This window comes from Psittacula echo, assembly GCF_963264785.1.
Source record: "Psittacula echo genome assembly, chromosome: 1".
NCBI classification, from domain to species: Eukaryota; Metazoa; Chordata; class Aves; order Psittaciformes; family Psittacidae; genus Psittacula; species Psittacula echo.
This window is the reverse complement of record NC_137735.1, coordinates 161,132,847-161,154,504: the sequence shown is the minus strand read 5'-3', so window position 1 is coordinate 161,154,504 and position 21,658 is coordinate 161,132,847. Positions and strand designations below refer to the sequence as shown.

At 48.7% G+C, this 21,658-nt stretch overlaps 1 protein-coding gene across 2 annotated transcripts in view; it reads left to right on the top strand.

The window, feature by feature from the left end:
• The first annotated feature begins 2,414 nt into the window (after nt 1-2,414).
• The window catches only part of TASOR2 (transcription activation suppressor family member 2), a 43,923-nt gene continuing 24,679 nt past the window's right edge, over nt 2,415-21,658 (top strand). For both annotated transcript variants that reach the window (XM_080621918.1, XM_080621917.1), the window contains exons 1-11: nt 2,415-2,602; nt 12,731-12,876; nt 14,462-14,557; nt 15,733-15,805; nt 16,938-17,029; nt 17,648-17,785; nt 17,898-18,022; nt 18,119-18,138; nt 18,237-18,336; nt 19,280-19,380; nt 20,541-20,644. In XM_080621918.1, the coding sequence (XP_080478044.1) occupies nt 2,575-2,602; nt 12,731-12,876; nt 14,462-14,557; nt 15,733-15,805; nt 16,938-17,029; nt 17,648-17,785; nt 17,898-18,022; nt 18,119-18,138; nt 18,237-18,336; nt 19,280-19,380; nt 20,541-20,644 (1,023 nt within the window). In that variant the 5' untranslated portion in view covers nt 2,415-2,574. The remainder of the gene's footprint in view (nt 2,603-12,730; nt 12,877-14,461; nt 14,558-15,732; nt 15,806-16,937; nt 17,030-17,647; nt 17,786-17,897; nt 18,023-18,118; nt 18,139-18,236; nt 18,337-19,279; nt 19,381-20,540; nt 20,645-21,658) is intronic.

The window sequence follows — 21,658 nt, the reverse complement described above, 5'->3', positions numbered from 1 at the left end:
AGCTTTTGCATGAATTTATTTGCTCAGCTGGGTGACTGTGCAGTGTGTCCATGTGTGGACAGAGCACCATGGATCTCATAGGTAAAAGTACCTGAAATCCCACTCCAAGCACCCACCGGACTCATTGCCTGGCACAGATGCACGTGCAGTCATGCCACACAACTGTTGACCCATCATTCAGCACACTGTGTTCATACAACCTCTTGCGTAACAGATTGGGCAAGCCCAGATCACCCTGTTCCCTGCTCCAACATCTGTTGCAATACTGATTGTTCGCTGCATTCACAACATCCCCGAGAAGCTCCTGAGCCTGTTGAACCCAAAACATTATCATCCATTCTTACTGTTCCATGTAGGGTCCAACAATATCACAAGGCGGCAACTCAGAACCACCAACAGAGACTGTATCATACAATTACAAGTTGGTTTGGGTTGGAAAGGACCTTAAAGCTCATCCAGTTCCAGCCCCCTGCCACAGGCAGGGACACCTTCCACTAGAGCAGGTTGCTCCAAGCCCCTGTGTCCAACCTGGCCTTGAACACTGCCAGGGATGGGGCAGCCACAGCTTCTCTGGGCACCCTGTGCCAGCGCCTCAGCACCCTCACAGGGAAGAACTTCTGCCTAAGAGCTCATCTCAGTCTCCTCTCTTTCAGTTCAAAGCCATTACCCATTTTCCTATCACTGTTATGTCCCTTGGATCAACATTAAAAGGGTCTGGAGCACAGGTGATGTTCTCCTCTATCCTCCCATCAGAGGAAGTGGTTTAGGAAGGAGGAGACAAACTATAGGATTCACTTGATCAAATGGGAGCTTTAGACTTAGTGGAGAAGGTGATGGAGCTTTGAGCAATGGAGAAGAGCCAGGGGCTGTTGATGCATTAGGAACCAGCAAGGGAACACCAGTGAAATGCCTCAGAGGAATTAGGGCACATCTAAAAGGGTATTGAGGTTGACAGCCCACCTGAAGTGCCTCTATACCAATGCACACAGCATTGGTAACAGGGAGGAGATGGAAGCCATTGTGCAGCTAGAAAGCTGCAATCTAATCAATAAGTATGTTCAATATATAAAGGGAGATTGTCAGAAGGATGGAGAGAGACTTTTTATCAAGGTTTGTAGTGACAGGACAAGGGGTGATGGGTTCAAACTGAAACAGGGGAAGTTCAGGTTGGAGATAAGGCAGAAGTTCTTAACTGTGAGGGTGCTGAGGCGCTGGCACAGGGTGCCCAGAGAAGCTGTGGCTGCCCCATCCTTGGCAGTGTTCAAGGCCAGGTTGGACACAGGGGCTTGGAGCAAGCTGCTCTAGTGGTTTACATGCAACTCCTGAAGTGCCAAACTGCCTCCTTGAGGGCGGATCCAGACAGATTCCAGGTAGTGGAGGGAAACCGGGTTATTTATCTCCTCTTTTTGCTTCAACATCCCCTCTCCATTCCTGGAGCAAACACTTCCATGTTTCCAGCACAAATCCCAGGCTATCTGTGTGGAACACCAGGGACTTTGTAAGACCCTGGAGAAAATCCTGTTTAACAGGAGTGATGGAGCAACCCCATTGCATGGGGCTGCTGCTATGAAGGGGCCTGGAACCACCCCATGAGGGGCACCAGAGGTACCTCAGCCCTGAAGGGGCAAGCGGACAGGGATGAGGATGAGGAATGAAGGGAGGCACTGAGGTAAGGGCTATGGAAAGGGGATGAGAAGATGAGGGAAGGGGGCAGAAGGGCTAAAGAAAGGATGGAGAAGGCCATGACAGAAGACACTGAGGGAAAAGCCAGAGGAATGGATTTAGTGAGACAGGGAAGAGGGTGCAGGGGGACTGATGGAAGGTCCAAAACAAGGGGCTGATGGAAGACACTGAGGGGGAAGGACTGAGGTGAGGGACCCAGGGCATGATGTGAGGGGTGACATAAAGAGGACACGAGGGAAGGGGGCAGAAGTGATAAAGATGGGAGAAAGCTGTGAAGGAAGGGGCTGACAGAAGAGCCAAAGGAAGGGGCTGAGGGGATCAGCAAAAGGCTTGAGGGTAGACTGAGAGAAGGCACTAAGGGGAAAGGACCAAGGTGAGGGAAGGAGCCCTGGCCATAACGTGAGGGGATGAAGGAAGCGGTTGCGGGACTGAGAGAAGGTCCAAAACAAGGCACGGAGGGGACTGAGGGGGCAGGCCCAAGGTGAAGGAAGGAGCCCAGGGCAGGAGGTGAAGACTTGAGGGGACGAGGGAAAGGTCGCTTAAGGCCCGCGGTGACCGGCGGGAAGAGGAAAGCAGCCGGAAGAGGGAAGAGGAAGCCGCGGCCGCCCCGCGCTCTCTTTCCGGGTCAGTTTTCACTTTCTGTTTTTTTCCCCCGGCCGCGGCCCTGCCTCCTCGGCGGCTGCGGATTCACTTCCTGGGGCCGGCGGATGGCGGCGGCCGGCACCGGTCCCGCTGCGCATCGCCTCAGCCCGCAGCGCTCCCGCCCGGCCCGATAGCGCCGCGCCCTCCCGGGGTACCCGCCGGGAGCGGAGCCGCGCCGAGGGCCGGGCGGGGCGGCATGCGGGAGGCCTGAGGGGGCCGGGGCGGCGGGTGAGCGGCGAGGAGCGAGCCATGGGCGACCGGCGGGGCGGCGGGGCCGGTAAGCGCGACGTGGGGAGGGCGGGCGGCTCCGTGACACCCTTGGTGTAAGGAGGAGAGGCCGAGCCGGTTTTCCCCCGCTCTCCGCCTCATTGCTGGATGGGGGTGCCCGCTCCTCGTAGGCACTGGTTTGGAGGCACCATTCCCGAGCCCCTTGGTGCCTTAGGACACGTAGAAACAGCTCTTGTGTTTCGTTCCGATTGGCTCACAGGGGACACGTTGGCTTTTCCAAGCTCCCATTTGCGCCAGAAGGTGGTTGTGAAGCACGGACTCACACTCTACAACTCTGAGAGAGAGTTATAGAGCAGGTTTTCCCTATATCAATTCCAGCTGGGAGAGCCGTGGTGTTTGTGGCTGTGCATGCGTTCAGTCTGTCCTCTGGGAGCCGTGCTGGTCAATGCAAGTGCCCTTCAGGAGCAGGACGTGGAAATGCAAGCAGATGGGATGTGCTGCGGCTGGCATGGGGAGGTGAAGGCTGGAAAGCTTCTGCTTCCCGGTTGGAGTAACTGCGCTGAGATGCAGGGCTGGAGATTTGCCTTATAAGAGACGGGGGGTGGTGGAATTTTATGTCTTGGTCCTGTTGTGTTCTGCTCCCAGATTGTCCATAAGAGCAGCGCTTGCCAAGCTGCAGGTCTGCACTTCTTACGGGAGGATAATCTGGGACAGATGAAGCAAGCAAGAGAGTGGATGGCACAAAAATAGTTGTAAACCATGTTCCTTACTGCAGGGAACAGAGGGGCTTAAAAGAGAATGGGCAGGAAAGCCTGTCTAGCCCAGAAGGATCAGTCGTGTGGTGATTTGGTGCTCATTGTGGGTGCTGGGTGACGCTGTGCTCTAGGGGGATTTGGAATGTTAAGCACATGGTTTTGCCCCAAGGGTTTGGTCAAAGTGGATGTATCTTAGTGGATAACAGTGCTTGTAAGAGACTGGTATGGGTAAAGAAACAACTACGGGACTCTACTGGCATTAGCTGTCCTGTGGGTGAGTCTGGAAACCACTGGTGTGCACTTGGAGTGATTTGTTAGACATGGTTTATTGTCAGAAATGTCTGATTTCACAGAGATTGCTGCTTTCCAATCACAAACTCGTTTTATCAGAGAATTCCCTCTCTGCTCCTTAACCTTTGCAATTAGCTGTTATAACCACGGTGATGGAGCTCCGTTAGCCTTAAACCTGGGAGTTCTGTTCCTGTTTGGGGTGTGGTGGTATCTTTTGCAGCCACTCGGTTTGCTGTATTTAAAACACTTCCATAGGAAGACAAGGTGATTGCTGCCAAGCTGGAAAACCGGGATGCTGGAGTATATTTTAAGTGACCTCTGGGATCAGGCAGCAGATCAGTCATCCATGAGGCTTTCAATCTGTCTTCGACACTGCTACTCCTACATGGTCCTTTCCCCGTCTCTGCTCTGATAAGAAGTGTCAGTACCTGCCTAGACCAGAGTCTGTATGACCCAGCTGAAACTGGGTGTACATAGTTTGGCCTGGTTTTAGTATTCCTCTTAAAGCTGGTGGGTTTAGTGGTAGCAGAGCTAGCTGAAGTTCCCCATCCCCAAATACCCACCCCAACATCCACATCCCGCCCGACTTGGAGCTGTGTTGGTACAAGTCCTTGTGGAGCTGTGCAGCAATCCACATTGCTGAACCTTTCTGCATTAAAAATAGCCTCTTTTACTGTATTTTCTGCTGTAGTTTGCTGAGTTTCTTCAGTACACAGCCCCAGCTGTGCCACGAGGGGAAGAGGAGGAGAATCAGTGTGAAGGCTTGTGTAAGTCACTGTAGCCACCCAAACCACATGTGGGATTACAGCTTCGGTGGAACGGGTTGGTTTTATTACATGAAATATATACGCTGGCCACTCTGGCAGCTGCCAGAGTGACCAACTGATTATTCTTGCTTAGAATCACTTTGAGACAAGGAAATGAAATACTTGTCATTTTTGGTAAGTGCTGGGTTTTGCACAGTTTGGCTTTTAGGGTTTAGTTTGGGGTTTTGTTTTGATGGTGAGATAACCACCCGCTAGTTCCAAGGGCTGTTTGGAGTCAGTACGTGGGGATTTTAGTACTTGGACCTGGTTCTGTTTTTATTTGAAGCAATGAGTGTGTCTTGGTTATTTCCACAGCCAAAGGGTCCACAGAGTGTGCTTAGAGCTCTATTGCCGTATCAAGCAGAACAGGAGAGTGGAGGAGATAAAGTCGATGATGAGAGGAAAGCATCTGTAGTGAGAGCAGAAGCAGTGCAGCAATCCATGCCTAAGGAATGCTGTATCCCTGTCTGAGAGGTTTTCAGGCTTGCTTAAAGGCAAAAGGAGAAAGTAAGCAGTGTGGAGGAATGCAGCTGCAGGATTTCAGGCAGGAAACTGTTTTGCTGCTTTCTCCAGCTGCCAACAGGTTGGTTTTATTCCCAAATGAAGGAGCTCTGCCTTGGGGAGGTTGTTTTTAGCACATGAACTATTGCTGTTGCTCTTATAAATGTAGCATGGGCTTTACCTCCAGGACATCCCAAGCATTGAGTTTTTGGCATTCCAGGATGCAGCAGATGAGCTGCAGCTCACGTGGCATCAGGCTGATCTTTCTTGGAAGGGCTAGATGTGGCTGTGCAGGTGCTGTGTGGTTAGTGGGGTTTCAACATGTGGGTTTCAATGTAGCATCTGTGACCTATGCACTAGGAATCCTCAAAACATAACCTGACAAAGGCAAAGCTGTCATCAGTGGGTTTTAGTTTGCTCTGCACAGGTCTGCAGCTCACCCACAAGGTCAGGTCTGATAGTCTTAGGCCATTGCAGCTACTGTGCTAGCATGGAGAGTCACTTGACTGGGTGGTTTTGCAAAGAAAGGGTTATCTTTAGCTCTCTGAGTTCTAAAATACAGTCACAGAGCGGTTTGAGTTGAAAGAAACCTTGAAGCTCATCCAGTTCCAACCCCTGCCATGGGCAGGGACAGCTTCCACTAGAGCAGCTTGCTCCAAGCCCCTGTGTCCAACCTGGCCTTGAACACTGCCAGGGATGGGGCAGCCACAGCTTCTCTGGGCACCCTGTGCCAGCGCCTCAGCACCCTCACAGGGAAGAGCTTCTGCCCAGGAGCTCATCTCAGTCTCCCCTCTGGCAGGTTAAAGCCATTCCCCTTGGCCTGTCCCTACAGACCCTTGTCCAAAGCACCTCTCCAGGTTTCCTGTAGCCCCTTTAGGCACTGGAGCTGCTCTGAGGTCTCCCCTTCAGGAGCCTTCTCTTCTCCAGGCTGACCCAGCCCAGCTCTCTCAGCCTGGCTCCAGAGCAGAGCTGCTCCAGCCCTCACGGCATCTCCGTGGCCTCCTCTGCACTTGCTCCAACAGCTCCACGTCCCTCTTGTGCTGCTGCCCCAGAGCTGGATCAGGACTGCAGGGAGGGGCTCCTCAGAGCACAGGAGAGGGGCAGGATCCCCTCCCTGAGCTGCTGCTCACGCTCTGGGGTTGCAGCCCAGCACACACTGAAGCTGGGTCATGAGGAGCCCAACACCCTCACCCAACACCCCCAAGTCCTTCTCCTCAGGGCTGCTCTCAGTTAGCAGTACCAGTGCTGGATTTGGGAAGAGTCAGTGCAGACACCTGCAGCTCAGTGAATTCACAGCAGGGACAACCTGTATAAGATGATAGAAGAAGGGAGCTGCAGCAGGATGGCACTTTTGAGGAGCATCTTCTGAGATGAACAGCAGCAACAACTGCCGTTGCAATTAATTAAAGAGAGACAACCTATAATAGCCACATCCTCAATTACATGAGCAGCAGAAAGTAACAGGAGAGAGGTTATGAAATCAAAGAGATGTTATCTGGAAAGTTTCTCTGCTGTAGGACTCGTACTGGGAGTAGATTTTTCACTAACATCAGATCGGGGCATCTGTGGCTTTTGGGGACCCCCACCTCTGTGACCTGTCGTAAATCTCCATCACTTTCCAAGGAGGAAAGTTCATCCTCTTGTCCCATCCAAACCTCCCAGGCTGCACCTTCAGGTGTTTTTCCATCTGCTGGTGACAGAGGAGAGGCTCCATCATCCCTGTAATTCTCCATCAGGGAGCTGTGGGCTGCAGTTGGATCTCCTGTGCTTCTTCCCCTCAGGCTACACAAGCCCATCTCCCTGTTCTCCATGTAACTAGGTATGGTCTTGCTGGGACTGCATAGGAATTTGGGGTACAGGTTGAAACAACCTGGTTTACTGACATTTCTTACACACAGGGGTGTTTTTACACAGTGTAGGAACAAAACCTTCTCTACCTGTAAGGAAACCAATAATGTTTGCTCCTCAACCAACCAGGCACCTTCAGATGTTGCTGTGAGATTACCTCTGTGTTGGCAGAGTTCAGCTGGAGCTGCCTGTGTAGAGATTGCCTGTCCTCTGGTAGCTCTCCTGAGGGGGTGCCAGGGGTTCCCTGCATTGCCTGACCCTAAAAGTGATCTAAATGAATTCTGGCAGTCTGATACTGAGTTGAGAAGCATTACAAAAGCTCCTGCAGCCTGGATATCTGCACTCCCAGGCTGCCTGATCCCAGAGGTCACTTAAGATACACTCCAGCATCCCAGTTTTCCAGCTTAGCAGCAATCACCTTGCCTCCCTATGGAAGTGTTTTAAATACATCAAACCAAGAGGCTGCAAAAGATACCACTACACCCCAAACAGGGACAGAACTCCCAGGTTTAAGGCTAAAGATAGTAATTTAGTTGAATGGAGCTCCATCAGCATGGTTATAACAGCTAATTGCAAAGGTTAAGGAGATGTGCCATCCAAAACTTCCCCTTCTGCCTTGGAATTTGAATGCTTGGTTCTTCTGAGGGAAATAGTTCCACAGTTATGAGAGCTCTTGAACCTCCATGTGAGGCAACCACTCTCACACAAGGAAACATCCCTTGCAGAGAGGTCCTTTGTAATCATAGAATCAACGAGGTAGGAAAAGACCTTTAAGACCATCAATGGTCTGTTCCAATGCTTCACCCTGGAGCAGTTGCAAGGTGATTGACTCACTAAGCTGCTGGGCTTGTCCATGAAAGCACCTCATGGAGTGAGAGATGGGTCCTACCATAGTCATGCTAATGTGGCATTGGGTATCTATTGTCTTCTGCTGTCAGCCTGGCTCCACCTGTGCTGGAGTAGGGGTGAAACCTGGTGCTGATTTAATGGGCTGTCCCAGCTAAGACCAAAGATCCACCTTGGCTGGTATCACCTCCAGGAGTGACCTGGAATAGGTGAGGAAAAGCATATGAACAAAGGTTCAGCACTCTTTCTTCTGAAAACTCATGCAGGTTTGTGGCTCAGGGGCTTCCTGAGGAGGAGGCGGGATCTTTGCATTCAGTAGCTTATTTTTTTACCCCCATAAAGCTTTTTGAACTCATCTGCAGCATCCCATGGTGCCACCTTCAGAAAATGCTAGTTCTTGTTAGTAGCTCTCCAGACATCCCATGGTAGAACCTGCACCATCTTTTACATCTCTAGTGGGAGGTCTTTTCCCCTTTCATTTACCAACAACTCCTCATCTCTGCAAATGCGTCCATCAGCCCAGTTTAAACTGGAGGTCTTGTTTTGGCTGGACCATGAGCACAAGTCTGCCCTGGTAGCCCTTCCTTTGCCCAACATCCGCCTCTGGTACGTGTAATATCTCATCTGTGTTGGCTCTGTTGATGCTCCGTTTAGATCAGATCCATTACCACATCCAGGTTCAGCCAGCTCTGCTCATCAGCAGCCTGACAAGCACAAGGTTAGAACAGTTCTCTGTGTTTCTGAGTGGAAGAAACAGGAAGGGAAAAGGTGAGAAAGTGAAAGAAAAAGTTTCTGGGAAGCAGCAAAGCTGTAAAAGCTGCTGATAATGGCAGGAACAAGGCACTTGTCTGGTGCAGGAGAGTGTGTTTTGAGACCAAAAGGCTTTGAAGAACCCACACTAAACCACAAGAAAATCTGGAGAGGCTCAAATATGCCCAGGAAAATAATTTGTGGCTTTGATGCCATGGTACCCATGCCCTGGACTGGTCTCTGTGGGCACAAGACACCTATTCCATGGTGGGATTAGCTCTGCTGTGCAGCACAGAGTCATCTCTGGGGTCTGCCTTGGGTGATGTGTTTTCAAATACACCAAATAGCAGGTAGCAGCGAGTGGTTTGTGCTACACCTCCTTGCTGGCTACTCCTGTTGAGTAAATGTAAGCTAAATTTACCTCCTGTCATTACCTGGAAATACTTTACAACAGCCAGAAGCATCTCTTGTGGTTAACACGTTGTTACTTTGCAAGCATGACATGTTCCTGCTCCAGAATCAACGAGAGTGGAAAAGACCTTCAAGGTCATCAAATTTGTGGGAGATGGTGATTTTTGGCTTAATTTAGCTCAGTTTTGGGCTTAAATGGAAAGAAGAAAGTGACTCTCTGCTTCAGCAGTGATGAGCCAGGATTCATTGTAAAAGTTGGGTTGTAAAGGTGTAGTGGTCGTGGTCACAACTTATGTGTGTGGCCCAGCTCACAAGTGGGTAGATTGTGACCATAGAGTTTTCAGGACTCTACAATACACAAAGGTGTGCAAGTCTACACTTCTGAGACCTTCTTTATTACAAATTACTAGAAAACTACTATTAGTAAACTAAATATATACATATATATATAAATATATGCTACAAGTCACTACAGAATTGCCACTAGGAAAGCAGGTAGATATGTATTACAAGAGTAAAGCAAATCTATGTATGTTCCAAGTCCAGGAGGTCTCATACAGGGAAGCTCTTGCAAAGAAGCTCATTTTGGGTAGATAGGGAGCTACTTTTTATACCTTTCTGGTGTAAATACATCAGTGGGTACAGGACATCAATTCCCAGGATAGTTATTGCAAACTCCTGCTCTCCTGGAAGGTCAGTTCATGGTCTCAATTTCTTTGTCCTTCTGGCTATACCCATCAAGGAGGTTTTGGCTGAGCTTCTCAAGGATGTCTCAGGGCTCCTGCTTCAAGAAACATCCTTTGTGAGTTTACCGCGTTGCCTTTGTGGCTGCTCCATCAGCAGCCTGTAGCTAGAAGTTTGCAGGTAATATCTGCTCAAGCATGTGGTACCATGGGTTTCATAACTCAGAGTTAAAAGAGAGAGTTCCTATAACAGTTTCTGTGCACTAGAGATGATGAGAAAGAAAAACTAAAGAGTGAGAGCAGCAAAATGAGAGGTTAGAAATAGAAGAGAGAAAATGGACTTCAGCAGAGCCAGAGAAACTGGGAGGATGATTCGATGATCTTATGGAGTCTCAGCTGGCAGTACGTGAACTGTTGGTATGGAATGGGATGTGGTGGTACCAGAAGTGATGCTGCCAGTGATGCCTGCTCTTAGGACTCCATACTAAAGCCAGGAAAATGGGGGAAATCCTGCTTGAAGAGCAGCAAGGTGAGGAAGGGACCATGTAGGAGCAGCAGTGTCGAGGACAGATTGAAAGCCCCATGGGTGACCAGTGGCTGTGTTCAGTATGCACTGATCACACTGGGTTGCAGGGTTTTGGAGATGTGACAGCATTCAGGTGTCTGCAGCAAGTGGTACTGAAACTTTAAGGTAAAACTGAAAGCTGGGAAGAAGAGTAGCTCTTTTCCCTGTACAAGTGGTTCAAAAGCTCTGGGGTTTCCTCCTGGCCTGACTTTAGAAGTCTTTGCATGGTGAGGCCATCCAGAGGTGACATGAAAATGGAGGAGCCAAAAGAGGATCCTGGTTTTGGGAAGTACATGTCTCTTGGCCTCAGCTGGCCCTCCTGATGGGCATTCCCTGAATGGGAAAGGGCAGGAAAGATGTGTAACTCCCGTGGAGCATATGGGCTATGTGTGTCTGCTGGCTTTAGCCAGTGCTTTGCAGAGCACAGAACAGGCCATGCTGAGATGTTTGCAGGTGCAATCAGGGAGGAAAATCCAAAGGAGTTGGCTTTAAGCCTGGAAGGAGGAGGAAGGAGGAAGCAGCTTTCCAAGGAACACAGGGCTTGGAGGATGATGTCAACACAGCCAGGGCCCAAGGGGAAGATCAGCCTTGTCATAGAATCATGGAATACCAGGTTGGAAGGGACCTCAAGGATCATCTGGTCCAACCTTTCTTGGCAAAGCATGACCTAGACTAGATGTCTCAGCAGCACCCAGTGAACAGTGTCCAGCATTGGGAACTTAGTTGGGGATCCACCACTTCCCTGGGGAGATTATTCCAATGGCTGATTGTTCTCATGGTGGAAATTCTCCTCTTATGTCCAGTTGGACTTTCCCTAGGAATAACTTGTGCCCATCACCCCTCATCTTTTCCATGTGATTCCTTGTCAAAAGAGAGTCTCCATCTTCTTTGTAGCCACCTTTAACTACTGGAGCATGGGGATAAAGGTCTCCCCTGAGCCTCCTTCTCTCCAGGCTGAAGAGTTCCACCTCTCTCTCAGCCTTTCCTCATACTTTCAGCATTGGCAAATGATGTTAATAGCTGCAAAGGTGACTGTGATTTCTCCCTTGCTATCAGTATTTATCTCATGTATTTCTCTATTACTGCAGCAACTTTGGTGGGTTTTTTCCCCATTTGGACTTTCATTTGTACACGGCAGCTGAACTTGCAGGGAGCAAAAAATGGTTGAATCTTCACATGCAAAATTGCTGGTTCTGTTGCATTTCCAAGAGCTTCCAGGCTTTCACCCATGAAAAAGATAGTGAATATCTGATGCTTTTGCTGATTTAACACCTCATATCCTCAATATGTGCTCCGTGCCCAGTGGGGTTTAACTTCATGATCTCTCTTTATCATCTTGGCGTCTCATGTATTCAGTGTGGAAACACACAACTGGCTCCCAGCTCACACATTTAGATGTGGCCTTTCTCGTGTTCCAAGACCCCAAACTTGATGATGCAGAGCTGCAAGATGCTGTCAGGAGGAGCAGAACATCTCACCCTGAAAAGTGAGATGGTTTGGAGCAGTAGCTGTGAAATTAAATAGCTCCCATTGCAGTCCTGTGCTTTGGGGACATGGGGAGCAGTCAGACCTGGGCTTGTTTAGGCTGGTGAAGGAAATAGAATCACAGAATCACAGAATCACACAGAATCATAGAATGATTTGGATTGGAAGGGACCTTTAAAGCTCCTCCAGCTCCAACCCCCTGCCACAGACAGGGACACCTTCCACTAGAGCAGGTTGCTCCAAGCCCCTGTGTCCAACCTGGCCTTGAACACTGCCAGGGATGGGGCAGCCACAGCTTCTCTGGGCACCCTGTGCCAGCGCCTCAGCACCCTCACAGGGAAGAGCTTCTGCCTAAGAGCTCATCTCAGTCTCCCCTCTGGCAGGTTAAAGCCATTCCCCTTGGCCTATCATTGCCTTATGGGCCAGAAGAAATAAACCTTCTCAATGTGTTCATATTGCAAACAGAGCTTGAGACTTTGAATCTCGTAGCTGATGAATAGCAATAAAGGCTTTTAAATGTGCAGCAGGGGCTGAGCCCAGGATTTCCTGTGTTTCTAAGTGGCTACTTCATTTACTATTTGGATTTTACCATCTGAATGGCTTTTTCCTTTGTTTCTCCATCCATATTTCATTTGTCAACTGCTTTGGGACCTCTTCTTGGTGAGATGCTGTTGGGAGTGGTTTTACTGAGATGTTTGGAAGTGTCTGGAGAGAGTTTGGGCTTTGAGAAAGCTCTGCCTGTGGAGGCTTTGAGGGTTTGTTCCTGTGGCATTGAAAACCACATTCACTCAAGACCTGAAGCTCTTTAGAGTCAAACAGATAAGCCCAAGAAACTGAGTGTGCACTGAGATTTTAGACATCAACTGTCACATGAAAAGAGCACACAATGAATCTAAGTAACTTTAACACAAGAGAAAACCCTGTTCTTTTTGGCTTTACCACCAGGCTTTGCTTCTGGCAGTTACTACTGATTTCTTGGAGGTTTTTTTGTGTTGCAAAGGGCTCATTGGCAAACTGGGAGCTGAAATTCCTCCTGCTGAAGGGTAGTTTAACCTGCGGACAAAAACCTGGGGCTTGCATGGCTGGAGGGGAGCCAGATCTGCTCAGTAGAGCTCTGGGCTTGTTAAGTGAGATCTGAGCGCTGTGAGTCATGCTCAGTTGCCTCTGCTGAGCCTCACGCTGCTCTAGGGATGCCTGGAGTTAATATTTGTACCTGCATTTTGCTGCTTTATCCAGGTTGGAATCCAGAGTCGGAAGAGTCGAGTTCCCTATTGCAGACAGCGGTTTCGGTGCTGCAGAGCTCCTACTTGGACTCTACATCTCAGGATGGGTTTCTCTACAGCCAAGCAATCCTGGTGGAAAATGATGTTTTCCTAAGGGAGGTAAGAGCTGGGAAGTAAGGAGAGTGGTTCTTTGGGAGCTGCAGTGCCTGGAAATGCTGGTTTATTGGCAGGTATGTCTTTCTTTTGCAGCATGGGGCTGACCTGATGCCTCACAGAGCTGCATCTCCAGTTCTTGGCTGAAGGGAGCCTTTTCTTTCCTTTCCTTCTCTTCCTTCCCAATCTGATCAGCAGCCAAAGACCCATTGAGCCAGTGTAGTCAAACATTCAGCAGCACTTCTGGAGAAGACCTTCAGGGCAGGCTGAAGTCCTGGTTTGATTCCCGGCTGGAGGGCTTTGACTTTATTGTTATGCTGATTGACACTGAGGCAGATTTCCAGGTGCTGTTTCTTTTGTCTGCCATCACCCCTGTGCAGGCACCAGTTTTAACCCCATTTCTCTTTCTCCAGCTGACTGGAGTGTGTACAGAATCACTTCTAAAATGCTTTCATCCTGCTGTCATGGAATCATAGCATCACCGAGTGGTTTGTGTTGGAAGGAACCTTAGAGCTCATCCAGTTCCAACCCCCTGCCACGGACAGGGACACCTTCCATTAGAGCAGCTTGCTCCAAGCCCCTGTGTCCAACCTGGCCTTGAACACTGCCAGGGATGGGGCACTGGTGTGGAAGACAGGCTGTGTTCTCTGGGGAAACCACTCTGCTTGTTGTCATGAGTTAAATGCAGCATAGACATTCTGGCTGCCTTAATCTGGGATTATCACTGTGGAGCTGGATAAAAAACTGGAAAAACAGGTATCAAGTAATTTGTTGATTTGCCTGAGTTCTAAAGCCAAAATAACCAAAGCTGTGATGAGTTTGTTGTTTTCTTATCTTCTAACCCCATCTAAAAATGTTCTTGTACTTCTGCAACTTCTATTAAAGCCCCAGATCCTTATGAACTCACACCCAGCTCTGTTGCTTCCATGGTGTTCTCCAGTGTTTGCCCAGGGAAGATGCTCTGCTTTAATTATCAGACAAAAGAAATCAGAGCATTGTGTTATTTGGCTGTAGCCAAACTCTCTGAGCTGTAGTCTCATGCTAGTCTCTAGTCAAATATTCTAGGCTTTCTTGATCAGCAGAGGGAGAAGTGTCAACAAGCATCTCCCCTTCTGGAGTCATCTTCTCCATGGTTGAGGTGATTTTGTCTTCTGATGGCTTTAGCTGGCTGCTAAATGTGATGCTGTACAAGCCCACATGCTGCTCAGTGAAACCAGCTCCCTGGTAGCCGTCTGGGCAAGAGGGACAAGTTGGATTAAGGCTGCACTTCCCTGGGATGAGCACAGTGTGACACCACAGGGCTGGATGTGCCTGCTGTCCCATGGAGGACATTGAACATGTTCTGCTGGGGACAGAGGTAGGGACAGATGAACAAGACTGCACACGGATTGGAGGGCCTGGTGGTGGGAGGCTGGATGTACTTGAGGATGCTTTGAGGAGGGAATGCTGTGTGGGCACATGGCTGGTGCCAGCTGCCCCACAGTGACCATGACTGGAGGTGCATGGGTCACACTGTGCTCACACCAAGAACTCATGTCACTTGGCTTTGGTATGAATGGACAAGAACAAAGTGTTGTTGTGTCTTCTGCAGCTCAAAGCTTTTGCCCAAGCAAAGGAAGCTGCTGGGTACAGCCAGAAGGAGCTGGAAGAGACCTTTGCCTTTCTCCTGTTTGATAATGAAGAAGAGGTAACCTGAATATTTATTCAGCTTAAGTTTGATGCAAAGTGCCTATACGTGTGCTGAGTCTCACCAAAGCCGAGCAGATGTGTTGACTGAAGTGTCCTGGCTCTCTGTACTCTCTTCACCAGTGCAATTACTACCGTATAAATAGTCCAGAGCAAGTTCTGAAAGCAGCTCCTGGGTGGTTTTAGTGCTGGATCTGATTTTGCATCTCTCCATTAAACTACTGAACACTTCCAGGGCTGGGGCTGCCACAGCTTCGCTGGGCACCCTGTGCCAGCGCCTCAGCACCCTCACAGGGAAGAACTTCTGCCCAAGAGCTCATCTCAGTCTCCCCTCTGGCAGGTTAAAGCCATTCCCCTTGGCCTGTCCCTACAGGCCCTTGTCCAAAGCCCCTCTCCAGGTTTCCTGTAGCCCCTTCAGGCACTGGAGCTGCTCTAAGGTCTCCCCTTCAGGAGCCTTCTCTTCTCCAGCTGTCAGCCTTTCAGCCTTTTGCTGTTTGAAGTTTAGCCCAGTTTGTGCCTGAGCTCCTTGTACAGCCCATGGGAAAGAGGGAGCTTTCTAGAGGACTTCATTTAATGCAGGGATCTCAAAGGCTTGGGCCAAATTCCTCTCTGGATGTCTCTGTTGTTCAGAGGAGAAGCCCTATGGGCTGATCTAAGCTAGACACTTGCTAGTGTCTAGCCTAAGCTAGTGTCTAGTCTAAGCTAGACACTTCTAGGAGGCAGGAGTTAGGTGTGATGAGTGCCCCATATTGCTTATAAAGGGACTGACAACAGCTTCCCTGGTTTGCTTTTAGTTCTCGCCCATAATGAGTTCAAACAGCTCCTTTTGGCCCTCTTTGGTCAATATATATTTGGACTTTGCACACTTTGAGTCTGCTTTTTTTCCCAGATTTCTCTAAGCTTTTGCATCCATGGAGGTTTTATGTAACAACACTTGATAAATAGAAGCATTTAGTAGCTGAAACAACACATTTTCTTCCTGTTTGTTCTACTTATGGACATTGGGTTTAATTTCCTTTCTACCACAGATGTTTTGGGGCTGTAATGATCTGTGATTGGCTTGCAGCATCTTTGCCCCTTGCATGTATTTTGCCAACTGTTGTGCTGCAGATTTCGGCAGCTGTGTCCCTTAGCTTTGGACATAGATGGTAAAAGAGGCTGTTTCTTCTTTTGAAGGCAAAAGAAGTGTGTCAGACAGGCGTGCGTGTGAACAGCAGCTCCATTTCCATACTTGGTGACCCAGCCAAAGGTAAGATTTCCCTGCACAGAACCAAGAGACATGTTCCCTCTTCTGGGGGATATTGATTCCTTTAAAACCAAAATCAAAGCCCAGATAAACTCCTTGTATTTACTGCAAAGACCCATGGAATATCCTTTGTTTCTTACATGGGAAACTGCGTTTGTTCAGATCATGCAAGCAGCAGTGTGTTCCTTCTGCCCCTTCAACAAGTTGAGGATAGGATCATCCCCAGGGAATGTTACTGTGTCTGCACCTCTCAATCTCAGGCTTTTTCTCCCTTGTTAATACCAACCCTTGTCACCAAAGTGGCTTCTTGGCAGCTTTCCCCACTGCTTTGCTCTTCGGAGTCCATTTGCTGAGCTTCTGCCAATAGTCCTGTTAGTAAGCAGAGCAGCTTGTGACATGTCAAAGCCCTTTTCAGTGTGTGCTTATTCCTTGCTCAGAGATGTAGAAACTCAAGATGTGCAGCGCAGGATGTGCTGCTCAAAGAATTCCTTCAGCCAGAAAGAGAACATCTCCCAGTGCTCATCCTGCAAGTCTCTGCAGGCCAAGACACCTACTCATTGAACAGTCAATGGTAGGGATTGCAAAACCAAGCAGGAACTGGTTATTTATCTGGTGTATGTCTTATTCCTGATGGACTGGGATGAATATTATGGTGTGTCTCTTTGTAGCTTCCATTTCTGCCCATGGACTTCTCTACAAAACAGTAGTGAAGAGCCAACACCCCACACTAATAAATACACATATAAGCATAGGGAAGGGATGGGAATAAGCCATGTCAGAATAGGCTTGTCACAGGGTAGAAGGTTCCCATTGGCATTTGAGATGCTGAAGGCCGTAAAGAGCCAAGGAAGAGACCTGGGAGGGTCTGTGCCACGCCACAGGTCCGCTCTTGTGCCTTTGTAGTGTGTGTTCCTCATGTTTAAACATCCATATTGCCTTTGCATGACTCCAAGTTGAGCAGGATACCTGCTCCACTTGCTGTCAGACCCTGTAAGCCCTTCACTAAACCTTCCTATAAGAGACAAGGCTGCACTTGATGTGTTTTCATGTAGAGTGGAAACTGTTCAGAAACACATGTTCAGATGTGTTTCTGAGCGCATGATTTACCTGGTCTTACATTGCTTTGTCTTCACAGGGGTTTATGTATCCAAGCATGCAGACTGTCTCCATCCAAGACCCTGGTATCATGGAAAATCAGGCTATATTGTCATTTGTAAGCTTATTAAGGTAATTGAAAGTCTGTCTTTATATGTGAAATGGTTTTCAGAAGCTGCTCTGCAATGCAAGCAGTTTTTAAGGAGCCCATGGCTGTTGTGGGGTGTAAAATCAGCTCTGTTGAGAGCTTGTTGGGATGTGTCAGGCTGGAAAGCAAGAGATTCAACTGGGCTTGACTGATGGCCTGAAGAGCAGCAAAGGACCTTCCAAATTCCACTGTTGAGATCAGAAATTCCCCATAGGATCATCTTTTTCCCTGGATTCTGATGCATTTTGGAGGTTTGGGAGTTTGGGAGAGCTGTAAAGTGGCTCAGATCACAGCCCCATTCTATTCCTCCATGGGGCTGATGTGTGGCCCTTTTCTTCTCTCCCCACTGGCTCCTGCCCTCTATAGAGAGCACCAGATGCACACTGCTCCCATTTGCCCTCCTGAGCAGTGCAGGTTTGTCTGCCATGCCAAATGTGATCCAGTCAGGCCCTCATGTTTGAAGGACATCAGCACACTGGTGGGGAGTGTGGGGCTGTCAGCAACAGTCTTTGGGGGAAAAAGAGGATTTAGGGGTCTTTAAAAGAAGTTTCTGTGAATAATTATGTGTATTCCTCTTTTTCTGGGTAAATTCTGTGGCACAGGGAAAGGTGAAGGTGATCTCTGAGAACTACACAACCAGTTATACCTGCCCATCTCCCGGCTATGACTGCCACGTTGGCATGAGCAGAAGCAACCTACCATCAAAGACCAGTTGCTGCCTGGCCTTTGAGCAGAGCCAGGTATGAGTTAGCAACAGGACTGTGCAGTCACCTCACTTGTGGGCTGCAGGGGGACACAGTATTGTCCTTCCTCACCTTGTTCTTCTCATCCGTGTTTCCCTTCTCACCCCAGTACTACGTGTATGAAGTGTCTGGTGGCAGCACTGCAGAGCGGCCCAGGCAGATCTGCCCCTACATCATCATCACCTGCCAGTACAGGGAGCCAAAGGAAATGCCTGTCTTGGCCATAGAGAGCCTGTAAGCAACTTGTTCCAAAGCACCCAGTTGCTTTTGTGGGCTGGTTTTTCCTTTGCCCATTGCTAAATGTTCTTCTTTCTCTCTTTTTTTCTCCAGACCTGAGCTTAACCACAAAGGTAAGAGCAACTGGGGGTTGGTTTTGGCTTATAAATGTACCTTTATCTGTTTGTCTCCTGTCCTGGTTTCTCTGAGCCCTTCTCCCTTTTCCCTGTAGCATTGTATTGTCCATGGAGGGGGCAGCTCTCCATTCGGGGCCAGCGTCTGTGCAGCATCGCCCTGAGGACCCCGCACAGCTCCACGATCCCAGCCCAGCTGTAAGTTGCCCTTTTCTCTCAGTGCAATACTGAGTGTGCAGCATTACACCTTTGGGTGTCTGTACCAGCTTTATCTCTCCTTTCCCATTGCTTCATTGATCAGCATCTTCTTGGAGCTGTACCAACATTATTGGAGCAATCATCAGTGTCAGGAAAGTGGTGTTGGGCAGTGTCATGGCAACAGCTGGATGAGGACATGAGATCAGGCCCCAAACTGCAGCTGGGAACAGCTGTATTTTGTCATTTTATTTTTCTGTTAACTGCTTTGGGATGTTTATTCCAAATCAATTATTCCTGCTTGGGATTTTTCTTGTTGTGAGAAGCAAGCTTCCTGGTGGTGGATGTACACTCAGCCAGATGTGTTTACAGATCAGCATGATAGAAGTAGTGTTGAATCACAGAGTCACAGAGTGGTTTGTGTTGGAAGGGACCTTAAAGCTCCTCCAGTTCCAACCCCGTGCCATGGGCAGGGACACCTTCCACTAGAGCAGCTTGCTCCAAGCCCCTGTGTCCAACCTGGCCTTGAACACTGCCAGGGATGGGGCAGCCACAGCTTCTCTGGGCACCCTGGGCCAGCGCCTCAGCACCCTCACAGGGAAGAGCTTCTGCCTAAGAGCCCATCCTAGTCTCCCCTCTGGCAGGTTAAAGCCATTCTTCCTTGTCCTATCACCTGCTGGAGTAACCAGCATCCAAATCCAAGAGATATTTACGGTCTTCAGTAGTCGGAAGTCAAGCAGCATAAACTTGAAACAGCCAGTGACAGCCAGTCATCATCATCAACCACCAGTATCACTGTTTGGAGGTGTTCACAAACACCTCCAGCCTTCTCCAGAGCTGCTCTCTCTGGTTTCACAGTGACAGGGCAACCAGGACTCTTTGCTATGCTTAATCCCAAGAGCCTTTTCTGCTTTCATTCTCACCATCTGCTGCTTTATTGCCACAGGCCTTCCAACCTGGACATTAACCATGTCATGGGTTTGTCTGACTTGAAGAAAAAGCTACCAGAGGCTGCCTTTAAGAAAAGAAATTACACTGGGAATGAAGGTGAGTGCAAAACCTGCCAGCACAGTGAATAACCTGCTTGTGCTGTGCCATAGGAATTGCCCAGGGGGGTCAGAGCTCCATGTCGTGCTGGGTCCTGTCTTCAAGTGTGACTGATTGCAAATAAGTGAGGAGAAAGGCAAAGGCAGCACCGGAATGTCTTCATGCTTCACATGGTCTCCTGGTGTGATATAATCCTCTTCCCAAAGCAGCTCTTTCATCTTTGGCAGGACAAGGTGGGAGACCCTGTTTTGAGAGCTGGCTCCCATCCTGCAAGATACCAAATAGGATGTAACTGAGAGAGAATGCAAGGAGACAAACTTACCCCTTCTAACCTGATCTCCCTACATGTCTCTCCATCACACTCCACCTCTTGGGGAGGTTGCACATGGAGAGCTCTTGGTGTGAATTGCAGAAGCTCCAGGTGTATTTCCATGTCATCTTGGACGATCAAGTTCATGGTTGGGCTTGATGATCTTAAAGGTCTTGTCTAACCTTGCTGATTCTATGATTCTGTCTTGCACCAAAGTAAGTGTGGGCTGCTGCAGTATTGCTTCCCGCCAGCTCTGCTGAGCCAGGTGGAGGCACTACTGTTTTGGGGGTTAGCATTCAGCTGGCTGTGCAGATGGACACTGGATAGTGCTGGGAAGAGGCAACAGACGTGGGGGGAGACCATAGCAACTCTTGCTAAAGGTGCCTTGGAGCCACAATCTTAAGACCTGCTGGTGAAAGAGAGGAAATACTTGACCAGAAGAGTCCTGTTCTGAAATTCAGAGGGGTCCGGTGGGTCCAGATCATACCTTTTGTTAACATCCCTTGAGGATCAGAGTGTGAAAGAAGGATGCTTCATAGCAGAGGAGAATAAAGCACGTTAGAATGAGGTATTTCCCTCTGAAAGGCTCCCTGTCTCTGTTGAAACACACAGTACTGGTTAAATAGAGATGAGAGAGAAAAGATAAGATAGGAAAGATCTCCTATAAAGCATGGGCTGAAGAGGAAACGAGCTGTGCTATGACTGCATATATCAGCTTAGGAAGTCTTGCTAAACCCCAGTGCTTCCACCAGTTGCATACGCATCTTCCTGGTGTAGAAGCACTTGTTTGTTCAGAAACCATGCAAGAGGCACTACTTCAACATCCAATTCTCTCTTCTTTTGTCTGCAGTTTGCTTTCAGGGTGTTTACTTCAGCCTGTATGAAGTAGAAATATCAAATAAGGAGCAATATAAAATTGATCATTTAATAGAAAATCTCAAGAAAAAGGACTTGGTAAGTGTTTTATGCCATGGACATTCGGGGGGGAAAGTGGCCTTTCCAATGAGCTCTTGCTGCATGTGGTGGCATTATCCACAGATTCTGAACTGATGCAAAATGGAATGAATTTTCCTGCTTGAAGTATTAGTTTCCTACTTTGTTATTCTCATAGTTTAGTCCTTTCTGGATATAAAGTGTTATCCAGTGATATAAAGTGATATCCAGTGCTTGCCCTCAGCTTAATGCCCACAGTTACGCTGCTGAATCCCTGGGGACTTCCAGGAGCTCTGAAGATGTTGGAGTTACCCATTTTTAATGGGCGATTTCCCTTGTGATGTATGATCTGATAAGGCTTTTTTCCAGCATGTTCGCAGTGTGATTGTCACTTCTCCTGATGAATCCAAGGGATAAACCTCACCCCTGTGGAGCACACCACCTGCATCTCTGCTGGGAGTTGGGGTTGGGTTGGCTTTGGCTTTGCTGCTGTTGGTTGCTCTCTCTCATCTGATGCTTCCTGTAGATTCAGAGTTGTAAATCCTGGCTGCTGGCCACATCCTTCCCTCACTGCAAGCTGGCAGCAGCCCATCAACTGCCTGGAAGAACTGTTGCTGTGCTGCACTGTTGTGATTGATGTGGAGCCCATTGATGTGGAGCTCCGCTCACGTAACGTACCAGAGCAAGTGATTGTTGTGCATCCCTGTAAGAAAAGCACTCTCGCTCCCTAAAGTATTAATTAAAGCCTTTTATTGGTAACAACCTCAGAAGGAAAACAGAAGATGGCAAAGACAATCTTAATGTCCCTTCATGTGCAGGTAACACTGAACTGTGCAGCATCAGTTGGACCTCCGGTTGGGGCACAGGTCAATGCCATACATAGGTCATCTTGAGGTTCCCAGCATCTGAAGGGGCATGAGCTTATCTATGCTATCCCTTTTTTCATCTGTTCTCACCAATAAAAAGCACTTTAATCAATACACAGTCCAAGTGCCTTTCTTACTGGGATCTGTGCCAATCACATGCTCTGGTGCA